The following is a 19,263-nucleotide window of genomic DNA, read 5'->3' on the forward strand; positions in this document are numbered from 1 at the left end:
TGTATTGGGGATTTGAAGACATGTTGACGACAGCCTGTAATTTGGATATGGATAAATATCCATTTGACGAACAGACCTGCCATGTTGAGGTATTTATAGTTTTACATCTGGATACGTTTATCTTGTATTGATCTGTCAACTAGAAAATATATCCTGAAGTCACGATAACAGACAATGTTATGGGATAAATAGGATTATGTCAATAGTGCAGGACAGTCTTAACTTTACACTTTCTACTCTTCCGGTTGATTACTTCCTCCTCCCGCGCGAAAGAAGACATTCGGCATTGACATCACAAAAATAGTCATGTATGTATTTTAAAGCCAAAATTTCCCTATCAAGGCATTTGTAAATTCATTAATACATTTATCATTTTTATTTTGGAATTTTAGGATAGTCCATGTTTTGGCAGCACGGAATATAAATGTATTCTTCTTAATTGAAGTCAAATACTTTGAAATAAAGTTTTTGAATTCATCTCAACGGGTGAAGGCAGTTGGAGAGTAATCAGAAACATATCTTTCTTCAAATCCATCCTATGTACGGGTAAAGTCCAGATCTCAATTGCATTGATTATTTTGTGTACATTTTCGGGAAGAATTTATCCCCCCCCCCATGTTTTATGTTAATTACTTAAGTAATGAAGAGTTTAATATGCAAATATTTTTAAATTGAAGTTGAAGGAACTATATACAAATAATAAAATTGAATTATCGAAGCTTATATTAGATTTACGAAGGCAGATGAAGTGGAGTTTTCGGGTTTCCCATTTGTCAACATAACACGACGAATGAGATACTAATGTTTTGAACACCTTTTGAGTTACCAGAGAAAATATAAAGTTTTAAAAGCACTCAGCGTATCGTTCCATGAGATATACCAGATCATAATTTTCCTAAGTCACAAAATAAATGACGAAAAATTGTATTACCTTTGAATATCGAAAAGTCACTTCGCAGTTTTTAGTCCATCATCTTATATTATGTTGTTTCTGTAAAACAAGCATCAAACTACCGTAAAATCATAAATCAAGAGACCAAAAAAATAAAAAAAAACAACAACAAAAAAGAAGAAAAAAGATAGATCTCGTTGTACAAAGAAAGAAAAGCTTGTCAATTGTTGTTAATAAACAAAAACAAATTTATAAAAGCTTGAAAAAAGAGCAAAATACCAAACACGGAACGTTTTGGGCACAAAACTCTTTAGCCAACAACAACAAAACCAATGAAACTATAAATACCTCACTAAAAAAACATATCCTCGGCAATTCTTGTTGTTGCTACTAAAGAAGAGCTTTGAAACCGAAACGTTCAGTGTTTGGAATTGTGTTATGTTAGAAGCTGTTTTTATTTATCACTTTTTACAGTCCCCAGCTTCTAGCAGCTTTGTATTATTTCAACTGTCACTAACAACGAAACAAATCTTTATCATTTAATTTGAAATATCCACGATGTCTCAGATCGCACCAGTAGCAAACCAGAAAAAAGAGGTGGACTACGTGATGACCATGAAGACAGTGGACACAACTCATTTCGGCAAGAACTACGGCTGGCAACTCTTGCAGACTGAAGCAAGTGTAAATTATATCGACATCGATAGTATTGTACTTCCATGGACAAAGGTTAGTCATGATGTGTGGCCCAACGCCACACAAGATATACTTCTTTATGTGCGGCTATGTGGTCTAGTGGTATAACACTCGCTCGCGCTCGGCGCATAGTTGAGTCCTTGGAAAAGGCTCTTTACTCACATTCTCTCGCCATACTCAGGTGTAAAACGAGTACCTGGCCGTTAACAGCGGTGTCTTTGTCCGAAAAATTGTAATATCGCCTAACAGGCGGCATGTCCCGTCCTACATGTTAAATGTTGCTGTTGACCAGGGACAAGCGCTTTGAGCACATTTAGTGGATATTGCTCTATATAAAGCACAATTCAATTCTTTAGGCCAAGGTTAGTCATGATGTGTGGCCCAACGCCATACAAGATGTACAACTTGGGGGCAAGATTAATCATGCTGTGTGGCCCATGTGGTACTGTATTATGTTGAGTTGAACTAGAATAACCAACCAGTCTTTGAGACATGGGTTAAGTCTGTGGGGAGAGTCAGGTGAGTATTGTCTATTCATTTATTTATTTATTTATCTATTTATTTATGCCTATATAATTTATATAATTTATTTTTGCCTCCTTTGGTTTATTACTGACTTTACCGTTTTTGATTAGCTTATGGGAAATAACCTTTGAATATGAACTTAATGTATTTTCTTTGCTGTCCAGGAAACTGTTCTGTTTTTGATCATTTTAGATTTAACCAGTTAACTGACGTACTCTGGAAAGACACGTTTCAAAAAAAACAAATTGCCAGAAAACTCGTTCTTCACATTCTATGTCCTTGGGTAAGACACTTAAGAAAACTCACTTCTCTTGAAAGTGAATGGGTAAGAGTGTTAATACGAAGAGGAAGCAACTGATACTACCGTAGGAATAGAAGTATGTCTATAAATGAACCGCTGGGGAATATGAATTCCATTGTGAATCGCATTGAACATGGTAAATCAGTGGAAATGATCTACATAAACATTCATATTTATTACATTGAGTGTTTTCTTGGATGTTACATTTCACTCAATAGGTCAAATTAAACGCAATGATATCTTCCCCCCCCCCTACTTTCTACACTGTATCCAATTACCTTCTCAACTGTTTTGTTTCATCTCTTTAAAGTTTACTCTAAAAGTAAGAGCTTTTGACCGTCCTATTTAGTATTCAATGCTACAGTCAATACAGTTTCCTTATATTTTCTTAAGCGTTTTTAAAATCTCCATATACTTCACTTTACTTGAGATATTTTGGGAGAGTTTTTCTCTAGCGCAATATCTACTCGAAGTCTCAAGTTAAAGCGCTTTACAAAGGGTCCCAGCAACACTTAACGCGTCGGACGAGACATGACGCCTGTTTCGTGATAATACATTTTCCAGACAGAACAACGCTGTTAAGGGCGTGGTACTCATTTTACACCAAAGTACGGTATGAGAATGTAAGTAAAGAACCTTTTCCAAGGACTCAACTATGCGCCGAGCAAGGCTCGAACCTAGACCATTCAAATCAGAAAGCGAGTGTAATACCACAAGACCACAAGGCCATAGTCTAAATATAAAAAGTAAACCATCTTTCTTATCACTCTCACTAGGTTTCCTTGTCCTTTCTGTCATGTTTTATAAATCTCTATAAAGTTTACTCTAAAGATAAAGAGAATACAGTTTTCAATATTCAATGCTGCACTCATTTAAGTTTCCTTGTCTTTCTTTAAAATGTTTTGTTTCATCTTGTCACAGTTAACTTTATAGGTAAAGAGGATACAGTTTTTTTAGTATTCAATGCTACACTCGTTTAAGTTTCCTTGTCTTTCTTTAACTGTTTGGTTTCATCTTGTTACAGTTTACTTTAAAGGTAAAAGGATACAGCTATTTTAATATTCAATGTTACATTCATTACATGTTCCTCGTCTTTCCTTAATTGTTTTGTTTCATCTCATTACAATTTACTCTGAAGGTAAAAGGTATACCATCTTTCTTAGTATTCAATGTTACACTCAATTCAGTTACATAGTCTTTTCGTAAAGTTTATATTCTTTCATCTCATTACGGTTTACTCTAAAGGTAAAAGTTATACCATTTTTTAAGATTCAATGTTGCACTCACTACAATTGCATTGTCTTTTCGTAACTGTTTTGTTTAATCTCGTTTATAATTTACTCTCGAGGTAAAAGGAATTTTTAGTATTCAATTTTACACCCACTACAGTTACATTGTCTTTCCTTAACTGTTTTGTTTCATCTCGTTACACTAAAAGTAACGTGTTTACCACCTTTCTTAGTATTCAGTGTTACACCCACTACAGTTACATTGTCTTTCCTTAACTGTTTTGTTTCATCTCGTTACACTAAAAGTAACGTGTTTACCACCTTTCTTAGTATTTAATGTTACACTCACTACAGTTACATTGTCTTTCCTTAACTGTTATATTTCATCTCGTTACAGTTTACTCTAAAGGTAAAGAGAAGACCGTCGTACTTCGTCATCAACGACATACTCCCAATTGTGGCTTTGTCCTTTCTACATTGTTTTGTTTTCATCGTGCCGCTGGATTCAGGGGAGAAAATCAGTTTTGGTAAGATGGTTTGGACATTATTATCGTTCTTTACAAAACATTCAACAATATCATAGTGTTTCCTGTTTGGATAAATTCTTTCCTTCTAAATGATTTGTAAATCTGGCATCAAGCCAAATCTGTAAAACAAATAAATCTTTCCCTATTTAATAAGATATGTAACAGAAATCGCTATAACCAATAAATACGTTTAAAGCGTCGACTTTTGAATATATGTATATATATATATATATATATATATATATATATATATATATATATATATATGCGTGTGTGTGTGTGTGTGTGGTTACTATGGCTACCTACAAGCAAATGAATGCACCATATTTTCAAGTTCGTTCTCTGTGTTTGATAGCTTTTGTGACGTCATGTATTCAATAATAGACGAAATCGATGAACCCATAAAAATGTTTTTAAAAACAAACAAACAGATAAAGCTCAAACTTGTCCTTATATTTCGTGATCATCATCATCATCATCATCATCATCATCATCATCATCATCATCATCATCATCATCATCATCATCATATCTATTTAATTTTATATATTATATATTATTATTATTATTATTATTATTATTATATATATTATTATTATTATTATTATTATATATTATTATTATATTATTATTATATTATTATATTATTATTATATTATTATTATTATTTATTATTATTATTATTATTATTATTATTATATTATTATTATTATTATTATTATTATTATTATTATTATTATTAATTATTATTATTATATTATTATTATTATTTATTATTATTATATTATTATTATTATTATTATTATTATTATTATTATTATTATTATTATTATTATTATTATTATTATTATTATTATTATTATTATTATTATTATTTATATTATTATTATTATTTATTTATTATTATTATTATTATCATTATTATTATTATTGTCATTATTATTATTATTATCATTATTATTATTATTATTATTATTATTATTTATTATTATTATTATTATTATTATTATTATTTATTATTATTATTATTATTATTATTATTATTATTATTATTATTATTATTATTATTATTATATTTATTTATTTATTTTTCTTTTCCAACCATTTAGGTATCTCCGTGTTGCTGGCATTGGCAGTGTTTCTCAGCGACACAAGCACCAAATTACCGAATGCCGCAGATGGGATTCCTGCTGTAACGAAATACTTGGGATATCTTTATGGCAATTCTATTGCTGCTGTCCTTCTTACCATCATCAACGTTAGACTTCATAATTACGTCAAAAATGTACGCTGGTATATGTATATGTTACAGTCATGATCACTACTTTGGAGAGAAAGATAGAGTGAGTAAATGTTACTCATATCTAAGGGAACAACACAAAGCACGTTTCGGCGTTTGGCAATTTTCAAGTAAACACGATATATATATATATATATATATATATATATATATATATATATATATATATATATATTATAGATTGTCATAATAGTTGAAACATTTTAGGTAAACTGTGTGTGTTTGTGTGTGTGTGTGTTTGTTTGTTTGTGTGTATAAACATTTTTACCAATAATATTTCAACTATTATGACAATCTAATATATATATAAATATATTATATATATTTATATATATATATATAATATAATATATATTATATATATATATATATTTCGTGTTAACTTGGAAAAGGCCAAAGGTCGAAACGTCGTTTGTTTTGTGGTGTTCCCTTATATTATATATGAGTCACATTTACTCACTCTATCTTTCTCTCCACCTTTTTGGCTCATTTAGGCATCTCTAGTTTTTTTATCACTACTCTTACTGGTAGTTAATAATCAAAGGCAAACAGACGTTAATATGATGACTCATAATGATTGCATTTATGAACTTTTAATACATGCTTACGTCATAAAAGAAGTGATAAACAAAAAAGATAGGGATGCAGCTATTATATTTTAATGCGGTCCTGTAATAATAGGGGGCATAGCTGCCCATGCATAAATTTTCACATTTTATGGATATCATTTAATTCATATTTATTTCAGCATCCAAGTGAATACAACACCCAATCATTTAAAAGCTGTACGTCAGAGATCATCCAGAAATTTGACAAGAATAACGACGAAATCAGTGACAAGACCCCACCCTACACTTATGATCAAGAAATTTCAACTAAATCTTGGGATTCAATAGAAACTTTAGAAAATATTGTCAAGTATACTGATATATTAGCTTTTATTTTGATTACAGGAATTTGGGGTCTTTTAACGGCTCAGTATTTCATATACGTCAGTTGGTGATAGTTTTTATTCCAAGGAAAGTAACCCAACCAAGAAGCAACTCATTACCAGTGATAGACAATATTATCAAATAGACGCAAATACAATAGGTGTTGTCTTGGTTATGGGATATTGACGAGTTTTAACGGCACACAATGTTATATACCATAGCCGTTGATAGATTTGTATTTAAGGGAAGTAACCTATCAAGAAACAATTCAAAGGGCATGACAGAAATTATTCTCCAGTTTATGGAAATAATACATTTTGTTTTGATTACAAGAATATAGAGTGTTATATAAGTCTATTATTTTATGACGTCATTTGCTGATGATTTTTAAATCAAGCAAAATCGCACAAGAGATAATAAAAATATTCTCAACTAGATATACAAATAGAATTGCTTTTGATTCGACTACAGGACTTTGGGATTTTATTTCAGTTGAGTATTTCATGTACGTTAGTTGGTGACAGTTTGATATTCAAAAGAAAGTAAAACTTTCAGGAAAAAGTAGTCTCAAGAAGACAAATGCAGTGGGTTTTATCTTTCTCATTATCCTCATCGTCAAACCTGGGACTTAGCAAAGTCTTCCATAAAGTCTCAAGTTTGAGGGGTTTTGCCAAGACAATGGACATTTAAATCAATTGATATATGGAGAACGAGTTTTCTGGCAAAATATTTAAATACTTGTTTTTCTAGTTCACTGTTAAATGATTATGTTGGTATCACTAAAATTATTTTTCTAATTTCATTCGACACAAAGCCAAACTTTCACAGTAGGTCAGAAATGAGATTTTATGATTCGGACAGCTTCTATAAGTGTTCCTGTTTTGTCAAAACTAATGAAGTATCGTGGTCCCGTAGCTTGATAGAGCAGTCTCATTACAAGCAAAGGGGCATTAATTGATTCCAGTTCAGAAGTAAGTTGATTTAGAATAGCTATCCAATCCAAAGAATAGAAAGCAACATTTTGCTACTTTTCGTATAATAGAAATAGCAATTATAACAAATTATGGCTTCAACTGTCCGTTTGCTCTGATTAATTATTCTTTTACGAAGTGACATGGAGGAAAAACCAAATCGTTGAGTAACTCCAAAACCCAAGGATAAGGAGAAAGCTCAATATTTCTGTGAATCTCGTTTTCCGTGCAAGAACTGTCAACAATCTGCAACTGAGGGTCTCGTTCAGTTTGGGACATTTTGGTGCGTTCATCTTGTCTTGATCGGCGACGTCTGCCTCGTCAGCGTCATCGTCCTTCTTGCGCTGGACAATGTAAGTTTGTTGTTTTGTTGGTGAGACAGGGAGGATTCGATCTGGTCTTGATTGCTGGGGGTTGGAAGAAATGTTGGTAGACAGCATGGGCGATGAAAATGCTGATGGAAATATGTGGCTTACGTATCAAAACGGTGTTTTGTTTGGTGGTTTAAATACTAAATATCGAATTCATTATTTAATTTAGCATGTAATGTAACAATGAATGTATATACAGCAGAGAACTCACAAAGTGCTGTAAATCGTTACGCAAAGAAAGGCAATAATGGATATCACAGAACGCATAATACTATTAATACACAAAGGTCGATCTGAATAGGACATTTTTCAAAAGTTTCCTATACAAACTGAACCCAGGGGCGTTTTGATTTCTTTATCTCATTTGTTCCATAAAAATGAGTAAGACACGTGGCCTACCTTTCTATGGTTTATCAAAGACATGCACATCGTGGCTCGAAGCTAAATCCGACATGCCTGGCTATTTTCACTTTATAATTACATTTTTAACGTTTGGTTCATTCAAATACCATACCAGATTGAATGTGTGGGTTATGTATGTACAGTATTATCCCGGGATTAACGTTACTATAAAACTTAATTTTGAATCTAAATTTTAGAAAATAAGATAACATTCCCGTTATTCATACCCATGGTAAAATTTATCTTTAGGGTCTATTCCAAGGGAAGACTGGAATAATCCATGCGTCAGTTGCAGTGTAGAGCCGCAAAGTGAGCGAGTGCGAGGTAACTTCACGGCTGTCTGGATTTTAAGTGATACAGTTTGGACTTTATTTTAATTAATAGCTGATGAAGGATTTTGACCCCGAACCGCTTTTGATATTTTGTTCTTTTTCGAAGTTGTTATACTCATTTTTACATTACTTGTTTTACATGTTTTTTTCGTGAGTTGAAACAAAGATATCATTGTGTAATTCTACTGTTTTTCAAAACTTTGCATTCGATTTTCATCATAGCAATTATCCCGACGTAATAAAGCCTTTTCACAAATTCAATATAATTAACAAAATGCTTACAGTACATTAAAAAATCTACATCGACAACGTACCACTCACAATTCCGGTACACTTTATATCATAAGTTTTGGAAAATTTGTGCACGTAAATCTTTATAAACGGGTTTAATTTCTATAAAATTCTAAACTTACATCATTATAGTCTGACAGATACAGGTATCTAAACTTTTCCAGTTTTTCTGTTTCTCGCACACGATTGATAACAATTCAAAATGTTAGGAGTTTTTTATGAATAGAACTGTGTACCTTTTCAGCATAATAGTGAAGCCGGACATGGATAATGGTGAGGACAACGGACCCGATTGATGTAATAAGCAGGTACCCCATGTATTTGGTCACGGCAGGAATTCCCTCTGCTGAAGAAGGTAGCCTGGTGCTGGTGTTACTGATAAATAAAGCCACGGCCAAAAGAACTGATGTGCCTGGTGGATTGAATAGGAAAACGGTTTATCATGGTATCATATATTTATTGGTCACTCAATCACTCAATTCCACCCGGTATTGTTAGCTCTACTTCTTGATGTGTCAATCGCAGAAACGTCCTTGTTATCAGTGTCTAATAATGAGTTATTCTAAAGTAGACTTGCTTATATAGTGTCCCTAATTGAATTGATTGAGCTATTAAAACGATATGAATATTTAAGTACATTATTATACATAATTTATCTTACTGCATATTAGAATAATGTCATGTTTGATATATTTGATAGAACAAGAAACATAGGTAGACAGACAGGTTTTGTCACAGGTCACAGGTCACAGGTCACTAACTGGAGTGACGGGGAGACAAACATGGACATTTTGAGACAAACACAGGATAAGGAGGATTGGAAAGACATGACTGACAATTTCTGTCTCCGATCTTGACACCATTTAATGATGACTGCAAATCAAAAAAAATGTCTAAGATTAAAATCCACTGGTGTACACAGACAATTAGAATAATACCACTACCACTGCTAAGTGTTACTACTACTACTACTACTACTACAACTACTACTACTACTACTACTACTACTACTACTACTACTACTACTACTACTACTACTACTACTACTACTACTACTACTTATTACTACAACTACTACCAACACACTTCCAGTATATGAATTCATAGCCTCAACAAGGTATAAAATTCGGCGTACCCGATGTCAAATTAGACATTTAAATTCAAATTTGGCTAAAATACTGTATTCTTTGTGTTTCCTGATTCAAAACACTATACTCATCCCCCCCCCCTACCCTCAATAAAACCTATAAATTCAAACCAAATTTTACATTTTCAACTATAAATACAAGGCTATGCATCAAAATATCCCAAATTAATACCGTTTTCGGAGATGACTCACACACTATAAAAACTCACCAAAGCCAATCTTTTCTCCCGAATCAATGGGCACCAGGAACACAAAGCAGTTCAAGAGAGAAAGAGACAACGTTGGAAATATATCGTTGATCAAAATGTAACCAGGTTCCCTCTTCATAGTTATAGCAAACTGAAATAGGACCAATCAAGCCTTTAATTACAAAATGAATATATATATATATATATATATATATATATATATATATATATATATTTATATATATATATATTGACAGTTACCATTAAGGGGAGTTAGCTGGAACCACACGTAGATTGCTTGACAGTTTCCTGGAGCGAATTATTAATTTATTTGTTCGCACCTCTTTTTTTTTTTTTTACAAATTCTCCTCCAACGTTGTTTGGTCCAGAGGTCCTGGAGTCATCAGGGAGGTCGATTTGAGGTGTCTGAGAGGAATGTACAAAAGCAACAAAACACAAAAAAGAACTCAAAGAAATTATCCATTTCTGACAGGACGAGTCGCCTTTTAGGTGATCTGTTTTGAAATAACACTTACAATATCCGACACTGCCTGTAGCATGATAATAATTCAAATCTGATTTGAGTGGGGTAATATGTGTAAAGTACCTTAACTAAAGACACAACGTCGAGGAATGTCTCTGCCGTCAATCTGGTGTTTTAGTCGTGTATTTATCTTATCATTGTGTTTTTTTGTTGTCTGAAGAAATTTGCTTGTAGAGAGCCATTACACCCATGTTGAGGCACATTGAGAACACGATAATGGTAAACAATATTTATATATTCATAGTCCATTTTAAAATTATATTTGCTGTAGGTACCTTTTTTCTGGTAAAGATGTTTATCAACCAGGAAACGACTTCAGGGACACCCTGCATTACACACGAAGTGTTCATTTTATTATGAATCATCCTGTACTTACATTCACACAAGGGAAATTTCCAATGGATCTGTGATCTACCAATGCTTTGGTGTCAATAATGTTCCAACCATAGTTCTCGTTGATGAGTGACATATCAACAGGTTGCTTCGCCAAGACAAAGTCCAGGTGTTGTCTGAAGAAAGCCATGGATTGAATCTAGAATAAAAATAAAATCCAGATTATTTTAGTCACTTTGCGCGGCTATGTCTCGTCAACGTCCGTCTTGGTCAGAAGAATTAGGTGAGATGAGGTGTTCAGTTTAAAAGACTAGGATCTTTTAAAATTGAAAATACGCCAAGGAAATAGAATATCTGCTCCAGGAAGAAAATAATTTTTTATTAGAATCATACCGTTAAAGATATTGGTCAGCGTGGCTCAGCGGTATGGCCTTTGCTTCATATCCGAAAGGTACCGAGTTCGAACATCTCTTGCTGCACAGTGTGGCCTTGAGCAAGTCACCTCGCCCTATTTCAATTTGCGGCGCTGTACTGCGGTTCACGCCTGGATTATTCCAGTCTTCCCTTGGAATAAACCCTAAAGAAAAAAATTCACCTATGGGATGAATAAAGGGAATTTTATTTATTTATTTTATTTATTATTTTATGTAATGGGTCCCATACCTCAGTTGGTAGAGCACTTTATGCGCACAGGAATTGATATCGTTCCCAGACCCCCCCCCCTCCCCTCCCTCCATTCCACCCTGCATTGATTGTGTGGTTGGTCTTCTTAGAATTGACGGATCGGAAAGTACTTTACTATAAACTAGCGTTCTCTCCAATGCATAGAGAGCAATTGCTATTGTCCGTTTCACACTACAGAGACAGGGATAAACGCAGGACTGGATGGTTCTGTAAACTATACCAGAATGCAGCACGTCTGTACGTCGAAAGGATACTTATCCATATCCAACACGCAGTTTGTGGATAGAATATGATCCAGTCCATATAAGACATCGCCAGTGTTGACAATCATCGGGGGTCTGGATTAACGAGAAGAAATTATACACGTCAACGTTGCTGATTTGTCTTTAGTACAGAACAAATTCATCATCGTTACCACCATCACCATCGTTATCATCATCATCATCATCATCATCATCATCATCATCATGATCATCATCATCATCATCATCATCATCATCATCATCAATATATAACAACATCGAAAATTCTAGACATGAGTAAAATACAGTTTACAAGACGCTAGCTGAGTAAGCTAGATTTTTAGTCAGATTAAAACGTTTTCTGTACATTGTCATTATTATTTTCCCGCATCATGTCACTTTTCCTTCCAATAGTGGTGGGTGTACTCTGACAATGGAATGCCACGTAACAACCAGCGCCTTTACGAAATTATTTGTTAACCTTGTAGAACCCGTGACATGTGGCGTAGAATTTTATCAGTTTTCACATTAATGTCGGAATTAAAAAGTGTAACATTTTGTTAAGGCGCTATTGGCGGTTGAGTTGTGACAAGTTTAAATTCACGTTCATCACAGCATCGTTACAAGTACTCACATATTATTCTTTGGTTCTAATTTGTCTATAACATTGTGCAGTCTAAGATCTGGTGTCCAAATATCATCTGGGTTTACTGTCATCATGGGGATACCATAGTCATGTGCATTCCACGTAATCAGCTGGTGGAAGGGAACTCATTTCAATTATCATCATCATTCTCATCATTATCATCATCATTTTCATCATCATCATCATCATCATCATCATCATCATCATCATCATCATCATCATCATCATCATCATCATCATCACCATCATCATCATCATCATCATCATCGTCATCATCATCATCATCATCATCATCATACCCATCATCATCAACATCATCATCGCCATCACTATAATCATCAACATCATCTCCGTCATCGTCTCCATGGGGCTATGTGGTCTTGTGGTATGACACTCGCTTTCGGATCGGAAGGTCCTAGTTTCGAGTCTCGCTAGGCGCATAGTTGAATCCCTTTACTCAAATTATTTCACTGTACATAGGTGTTAAATGAGTACCTGGCCGTTAACAGCGTTGTCTCTGTATAAATCAAATTGTAATATCGCCTAACTTGTAATAACGCCTAACAGGCGTCATGTCTGGTCCTACATGTTAAGTGTTGCTGTTGGCTAAGGACCCGTTAGTAAAACGCTTTGAGCACGTTTATTGGATTTTACAATATATGAAAGCTCAAATTATTTTTTAAAATGTTGTTGTTGTTGTCTTTGTTGTTGTTGTGTGATTGTTATTATCATATGAGTCGGTATTGTTTTAATTATAGTGATGGGTGTAAAGGTGAAACCAACAGAGCAACTAGCGATGATGTAGGAGCAAAAATGTAGTCTTGTGGTATGACACTGGCTTTCGGATCTGAAGCTCCTGGGTTCGAAAAACTAGCGATGGTGTACAGATAGTGTAGAGGGTAGAAATCCCAACTCTTTCTGATATAACAGTCAATGAACGATTCTTGATTCAAAGCATCGATAGATATTGTTGTGATTTTGACGGGACCCCAGAATAAAATATTGTGGAATCACTCAACTCAGAAGTTTTTAAACCCTCAGAAGTTATGTGATTATATGAGAGAACAGTTTTATTACTGAGTATAAGATATAGTATATACACATATATGGCAACAACATTATAAGTACGAAAAACAAGTACCAAGTCTGTGCCAGACATCGGTAATCATGGTACGTCATTCATCTCTCCGATCAGATAACCTGAGAAAACTAATATTACTCTTCTCTTTCTTTGTCACCCAGCTGTTCAAACTATTCAAATATGTTTTTCTTGGTCTACCTTTACTCTTTTTATATTCTATCTTTCCAGTGAGAGCAAGATGTTCAATATATTTATGTCGATTTCGGCGCCCTAAAAATTGCATTCGTCTTTTACTTATTGTACGAATTAATAACCTTTTAGTTTAAGCTTTCTCTAATACTTCTTCATTAGTATTCTTCTCTGTCCATGCGATTCTTATCATCCTTCTAAGAAACCGCATTTGTACTGCCTCCAGTTTCTTTATAATGTCTTCTGCAATTGTCCAACTTTCACAGCTATATAATAATAATACTGACCATACATAGGCCTTCAAAACCCTATGTTTTGTTGTCATTGAGATATTGTGGTTTTAAAAAATTAGACTCATTTTATTAAAACTATCTTTAGCTATTGCAATTCTTCGTTTTATTTCTGTGCGACATCTGCTATCTGAAGTTATTATGTATCCAAGATATTTAAATATCTTAACTTGTTTTATAGTTCTCCATTGCTTATTAAGTTACATGTTGGATTTCTTTCTCTCCTTGATACAACCATGCATTCTGTCTTTTTTACATTTATGTATAACCCCCATGATGAAAAATAGTATACATAACTCAAATATGGAAAGTAAGGAACAAAAAGTGCATCCTTCTATAGGGCACTCCGATATTTGTAAGCACAAATAATATTTTAAAAAATAGACTTAATGAACAATAACTAATTAAGCTGTTACTAAAATCAATTAGCTAATAACAAAGGGGAGCAACTATTTCTTAAAGTAACTCTATCTATAAATCCATAACAGATCTAATGTCAAAAATCAGTAAACTTAGTTCTCTTCCCATTGAAACAACACTGTTTCTTGCCGGCTACTCATTTTACATCTTAGTGTGGTGAGATAAAGATGTAAAAATCCTAATACAAAGGCAACTTTGCATCACACAGACTGAGATTCGATCCTGAGATCTACAAGTACGAAGGTGAGTGTCACACCACCAGACTCACATTTAAAGTGTCATAGTACCAGACTACGAATACTCAAATTAAAGGCATTTGAAATAATGATATCTTACCTCGTCTTTCCAACGCATTGTAAGATGGCAATCAGTGACCATGACCTGATTGATGTCATCAATGGAGATCATTTTAAGAATCATTAAGCTCAGTTCGATCACCAGAGTTTTATTTTGGTCATATACAGGGCGTATTCGGGGATTGTAACGAGCAGGGCTGAACATTGTCTTGTACAATTGTTGAATCTTACCGTAGTCGTGAAGGGGAACGTGTTGATTCGAAGAATTCACAATATCGCTAGGACTTATTGTAGATCTGCTTATCATGGATTTATAACTTGTTATCATCCACTCCGTGTTTTTAAAACGCTATGTAGATGTTTTTAAATTTCCATCTAATTTAGTGGCAAATAATTTGGTAGAATTAAAAGATGTAAATGTTAAGATTGCGAATACACTGTATGGTGTAATGGTAACCATTGTCAGTGTCAGTTGAAGACTAAATAACCTTCTTTAATCCAATCATATTTACTATCAGTTCGGAACTGTGAGTTAGAAAATCCATTATGTTAAGATTAGTCATTCAATCATCATCAACTAGACAACCATCACATAATTGTATTTCGATGCTTTTGTCACAGCTTTAAAGATCTAAGAATTATTAGAAACTTATATTGGAATCAAAGTCAGGATTGAAGGAGATTCAGTGAATATATAAACAAAATAAACGAGTTGTTAGAGAAGGATATGTTTTGTCACCAGACCTTTTTAATATCTACAGTGAATAATCATTAGAACTATAGGAGATAGTCCAGGCGTTTAAATCAATGGTGAGAAAACCAACAATATAAGGTATGCAGATGACACAGCACTAATCTCAGACTCAAAAGAAAATTTACAATTACTCCTTGATAAAGTAGTTACATAGAGTGAACGTAAGGGTTTATATCTAATTGTAAAAAAGACAGAACGCATGGTTTTATCAAGGAGAGAAAGAAATCCAAAATGTAACTTAATAAGCAAAGGAGAAACTATAAAACAGGTTAAGACATTTAAATATCTTGGATACATAATAACTTCAAATGGCAGATGTAGCACAGAACTAAAACGAAAAGTTGCAATAGCTAAAGATAGTTTTAATAAAATGAGTCTAATCTTCAAAAACCACAAAATCTCAATGATAACAAAACATAGGGTTTTGAAGGCCTATGTATGGTCAGTGTTATTATATAGCTGTGAAAGTTGGACAATTGCAGAAGACATTAGAAAGAAACTGGAGGCAGCACAAATGCGGTTTCTTAGAAGGATGTTAAGAATCTCATGGACAGAGTAGAAAACTAATGAAGAAGTATTAGAGAAAGCTGAAACTAAAAAGTTACTAATTCGTACAAGGGCACCTAAATTGACATAAATGTATTGAACATCTTGCTCTCACAGGAAAGATAGAAGGTTAAAAAGAGGAAAGGTAGATCAAGAAAGACATGTTTAAATAGTTTTAACAGCTAGGTGACAAAGAAAGAGACGAGTAATATTAGTTTTCTGAGGTCATCTGATCAGAGAGATGAATGGTGTACCATGATCACCGATGTCTGGCACAGACTTGGTATTTGAAGAAGAAGAAGAAGTCACAGCTTTATTTACCGCTATTAAACAAGTTATCTGCCGTACTCTGGAAAAACTCGTATTTCAAGATTTGGCCAGAAAACTCTTTCTTCAAATCGATTGATTTAAATGACTCATGTTGTCAAAACTCTCAAACCTGGGACCTCCAAAGTACCATTTTTGAGAGTTTTACCAAGATGAGGGTCATTTAAATCGATCGATATTTGAAGGAAGATTAATATGGCCAAATTTTTTAACGAGTTTTTCCAGAGTACGTCAGTTACCTTGTTCAATATTCCTCAAAGAAAGTGTCTATTCGTAGCACCACACTAATTTCTTCGTTGACTAAGGCTAACTGCTCTGACCCATGAGTCTCCAAATTTTGCGTATTTTTCCAGACATTGTTGACAAAATTCAAATGGGTTTGGAAACAAATTTGTAATCATTATTATCGATCGCTATCTAATGCTGTGTGTTTACAAACCACTTTAATCTCTAAAAGTCCATTAACATCTTTTCCCCCATTGTCTTTTTAAGTATCCATATGCAATAATATGAACAAACCGTTTTCCTGTACTTAATGTCCCTTTGATAAAACATTGATCAATTTAGTTGAACTTTGATTTGAGCAAATTATTGTTTGAACAAATCAAATTAAAAAGTTAAGGAGCAGGCACCAGTGGAAGCTAAAGAACTGAACAATGTGTGTGAAAGGTTTCAGACAAAGCAAGAAAGAAAAATACAAGAAAAAAACCATCCCAAAAAAATCAACTCTGATTTTTTGAGATGGTTTTCTTTCTTGTATTTGTCTTTCTTGCTTTGTCTGGCACCTTTCAGACACACTTGTTCAGATCTTTATTATTTAAACTGATCGATGGCTTTACAGTGGTAATTGCAATGATACTATTTGAGGAGTAGAACAAATAGAGCCCAATGTTTTAGAGCCACATTGTGAACCGAAGAATTTCTCTTTAGACAAATAGAAGAATTCTCATGCATGTATTTCGCTATTTCTTAATACTTTAACCGTTATAGGTCTAAAATTTATGTCTAATGCAAAATGAGAAATCAAAACTCAATTATACAAAAATGAGAAAACGTGGAATTATTGTTGCTGCTAAAAGATCATCCGTCCAAAAACAAAACACTTTTTTATCATTTCCTCAAAACCTTCACGTCAAAATCTCCAAGTAAAATTGAACTACGTATATGCGGCTTAGTTGAGTCGTAGGAGGACACTTTACTCTCATTCTCTCACCGTACTCAGGTGTAAAATGCTTACCTGGCCTTTAAAAGCGTTGTATTTGTCCGAAAAATTGCAATATTGCCCGACAAGCGTCATGTTCCGTCCTACTGTTAGTGTTGCTGTTGGCCATAGACTCCTTGTAAAGCGATTAGAGCACGTTTCATTTTAAATTATTTGTGTGTGTGTATGTGTGTGTTTGTGTTTTTGAGCATGTGTATGTTTGTTGTCCCTGTCGCCGATGGATAACGATGAATAAACGCTCGTTTGAAATGTACGATTATAAGCAATAATGTTGGATTACTCCCTTACTTTTTAATGAATTAAGGAGATACATGAATGTGTCATTTAGTTGTTTATTCCTTGAATTCGTTATTTTTCTTCAGGTTTTGTACAACATGTCACGTACAACTGGCCTCGTTTCCGCTGTGATTATATACAGACGGAACTTAATATAATAAACGGTGTAATTCTCAGACACACTGGCTATAAAAACGGTGATTATACACAGACGCTTTTTTGATAATACGAATCATAATTCCTCAATTATTTTTCTTGAAACCATGTCTTTCCAATCCTGAAGATCATGACAATGCATCACGAGTGGAATATCTCGTCATACACGACATTATGTTATGTTGCAATTGGATTCAATAGTCTGATCTCATGTGCGCCCAGAAGGGAGCAGCTTGGTTCTAAACAAAGAAAATCGGTACTTTTTTCTTCATGCTGGCTAGAACTTTTTAACATGTCGTGTGATCAGAATATATAAAAGTCAAATCATGATCAGATTTATAATGTTTTTCTCCTCTGGGTCCACTTTTATTTATCCCCGTCGGAGAAGTATTCCATAAGGGCGTCCGCCATTGTTTCGATAGTTTAGAACCAGTAACTAAGTTACTATGCGTCATTACGAGGGAAGTGACGTCACGACTGTTGAGACATATTGGCTGGGACCTACTTGAAAAGCGCTATGAAGAAAATTGGTGGATGTTCTGTCAGTGAAAGATCCAGGTCAGTGTCTAAAACATTTCCCTCTACAAACTTCGACATTGGGCGGAATCACACAACTCAAGGAATGAGAGGGACTAGTTTAAACTTTATTAACAAGTTAAGAAAGCAGTTCAGGTATGTGGTCTTGTGGTTTGACACTCGCCTTTGGATTGGAAAGTCTTGGTTTCAATACCCGCTCTGAGTGGCGCATTGTTCAGTCCTTGAAAAAAAGTGTCTTTGCTCACATTCTCTCACCATACACAGGTGAAAATTGAGCACCTGGCTTTTACCAATGTTGTCTCTGTCGGAAAATCTAATAATTCCTCAGTAAATACGTAATCGCTGAATAATGCTTCAAACGCTTTGAGTAAAAATTGTATTAAATGATTGCAGAATATTTTCGCACATTTTATTGGTTTAAAATAAGTTGTAAAAGACAGCTATAGCTTGCCAACTAAAATAATATTTTGGTGAGCATTATTTAAAACATCCAACGTTTTTATTTATTAGATATCATCTAGGTCAAATTAGATAGATATAATACCATACATTTTAGTCACGAAATATCTAATAATCTTACTTGTAGGGGCGGAATAAACGTATTTTTTCATTTCTT

General features: G+C 33.7%; 2 protein-coding genes across 2 annotated transcripts in view; one reads left to right on the forward strand and one right to left on the reverse strand.

The window, feature by feature from the left end:
* LOC144969319 (neuronal acetylcholine receptor subunit beta-2-like) overlaps positions 1 to 6,473 on the forward strand; it is a 15,355-nt gene extending 8,882 nt beyond the window's left edge. The window contains exons 3-7 of the mRNA XM_078908428.1: positions 1 to 89; positions 1,460 to 1,621; positions 4,041 to 4,170; positions 5,280 to 5,455; positions 6,219 to 6,473. The exon at positions 1 to 89 is cut by the window's left edge and continues 29 nt beyond it. Coding sequence (XP_078764554.1) covers positions 1 to 89; positions 1,460 to 1,621; positions 4,041 to 4,170; positions 5,280 to 5,455; positions 6,219 to 6,473 — 812 coding nt within the window. The remainder of the gene's footprint in view (positions 90 to 1,459; positions 1,622 to 4,040; positions 4,171 to 5,279; positions 5,456 to 6,218) is intronic.
* On the reverse strand, positions 6,108 to 16,778 carry LOC144969626 (neuronal acetylcholine receptor subunit beta-3-like). The gene is made up of 9 exons (XM_078908765.1): positions 16,696 to 16,778; positions 16,384 to 16,408; positions 14,870 to 15,460; positions 12,542 to 12,663; positions 11,886 to 12,003; positions 11,025 to 11,180; positions 10,126 to 10,255; positions 9,006 to 9,181; positions 6,108 to 7,780 (listed from the first exon to the last, which is right to left on the reverse strand). The coding sequence occupies exons 3-9, from the start codon at positions 15,155 to 15,157 to the stop codon at positions 7,505 to 7,507; spliced, it is 1,266 nt and encodes a 421-aa protein (XP_078764891.1). The 5' UTR covers positions 15,158 to 15,460; positions 16,384 to 16,408; positions 16,696 to 16,778; the 3' UTR covers positions 6,108 to 7,504.
* Between the last annotated feature and the right edge of the window lie 2,485 nt (positions 16,779 to 19,263).

The sequence above is a fragment of the Berghia stephanieae genome, chromosome 3 (genome assembly GCF_034508935.2).
Source record: "Berghia stephanieae isolate SIO BIC M18660-M18661 chromosome 3, UCSD_Bste_1.3, whole genome shotgun sequence".
Lineage (NCBI taxonomy): Eukaryota > Metazoa > Mollusca > Gastropoda > Nudibranchia > Aeolidiidae > Berghia > Berghia stephanieae.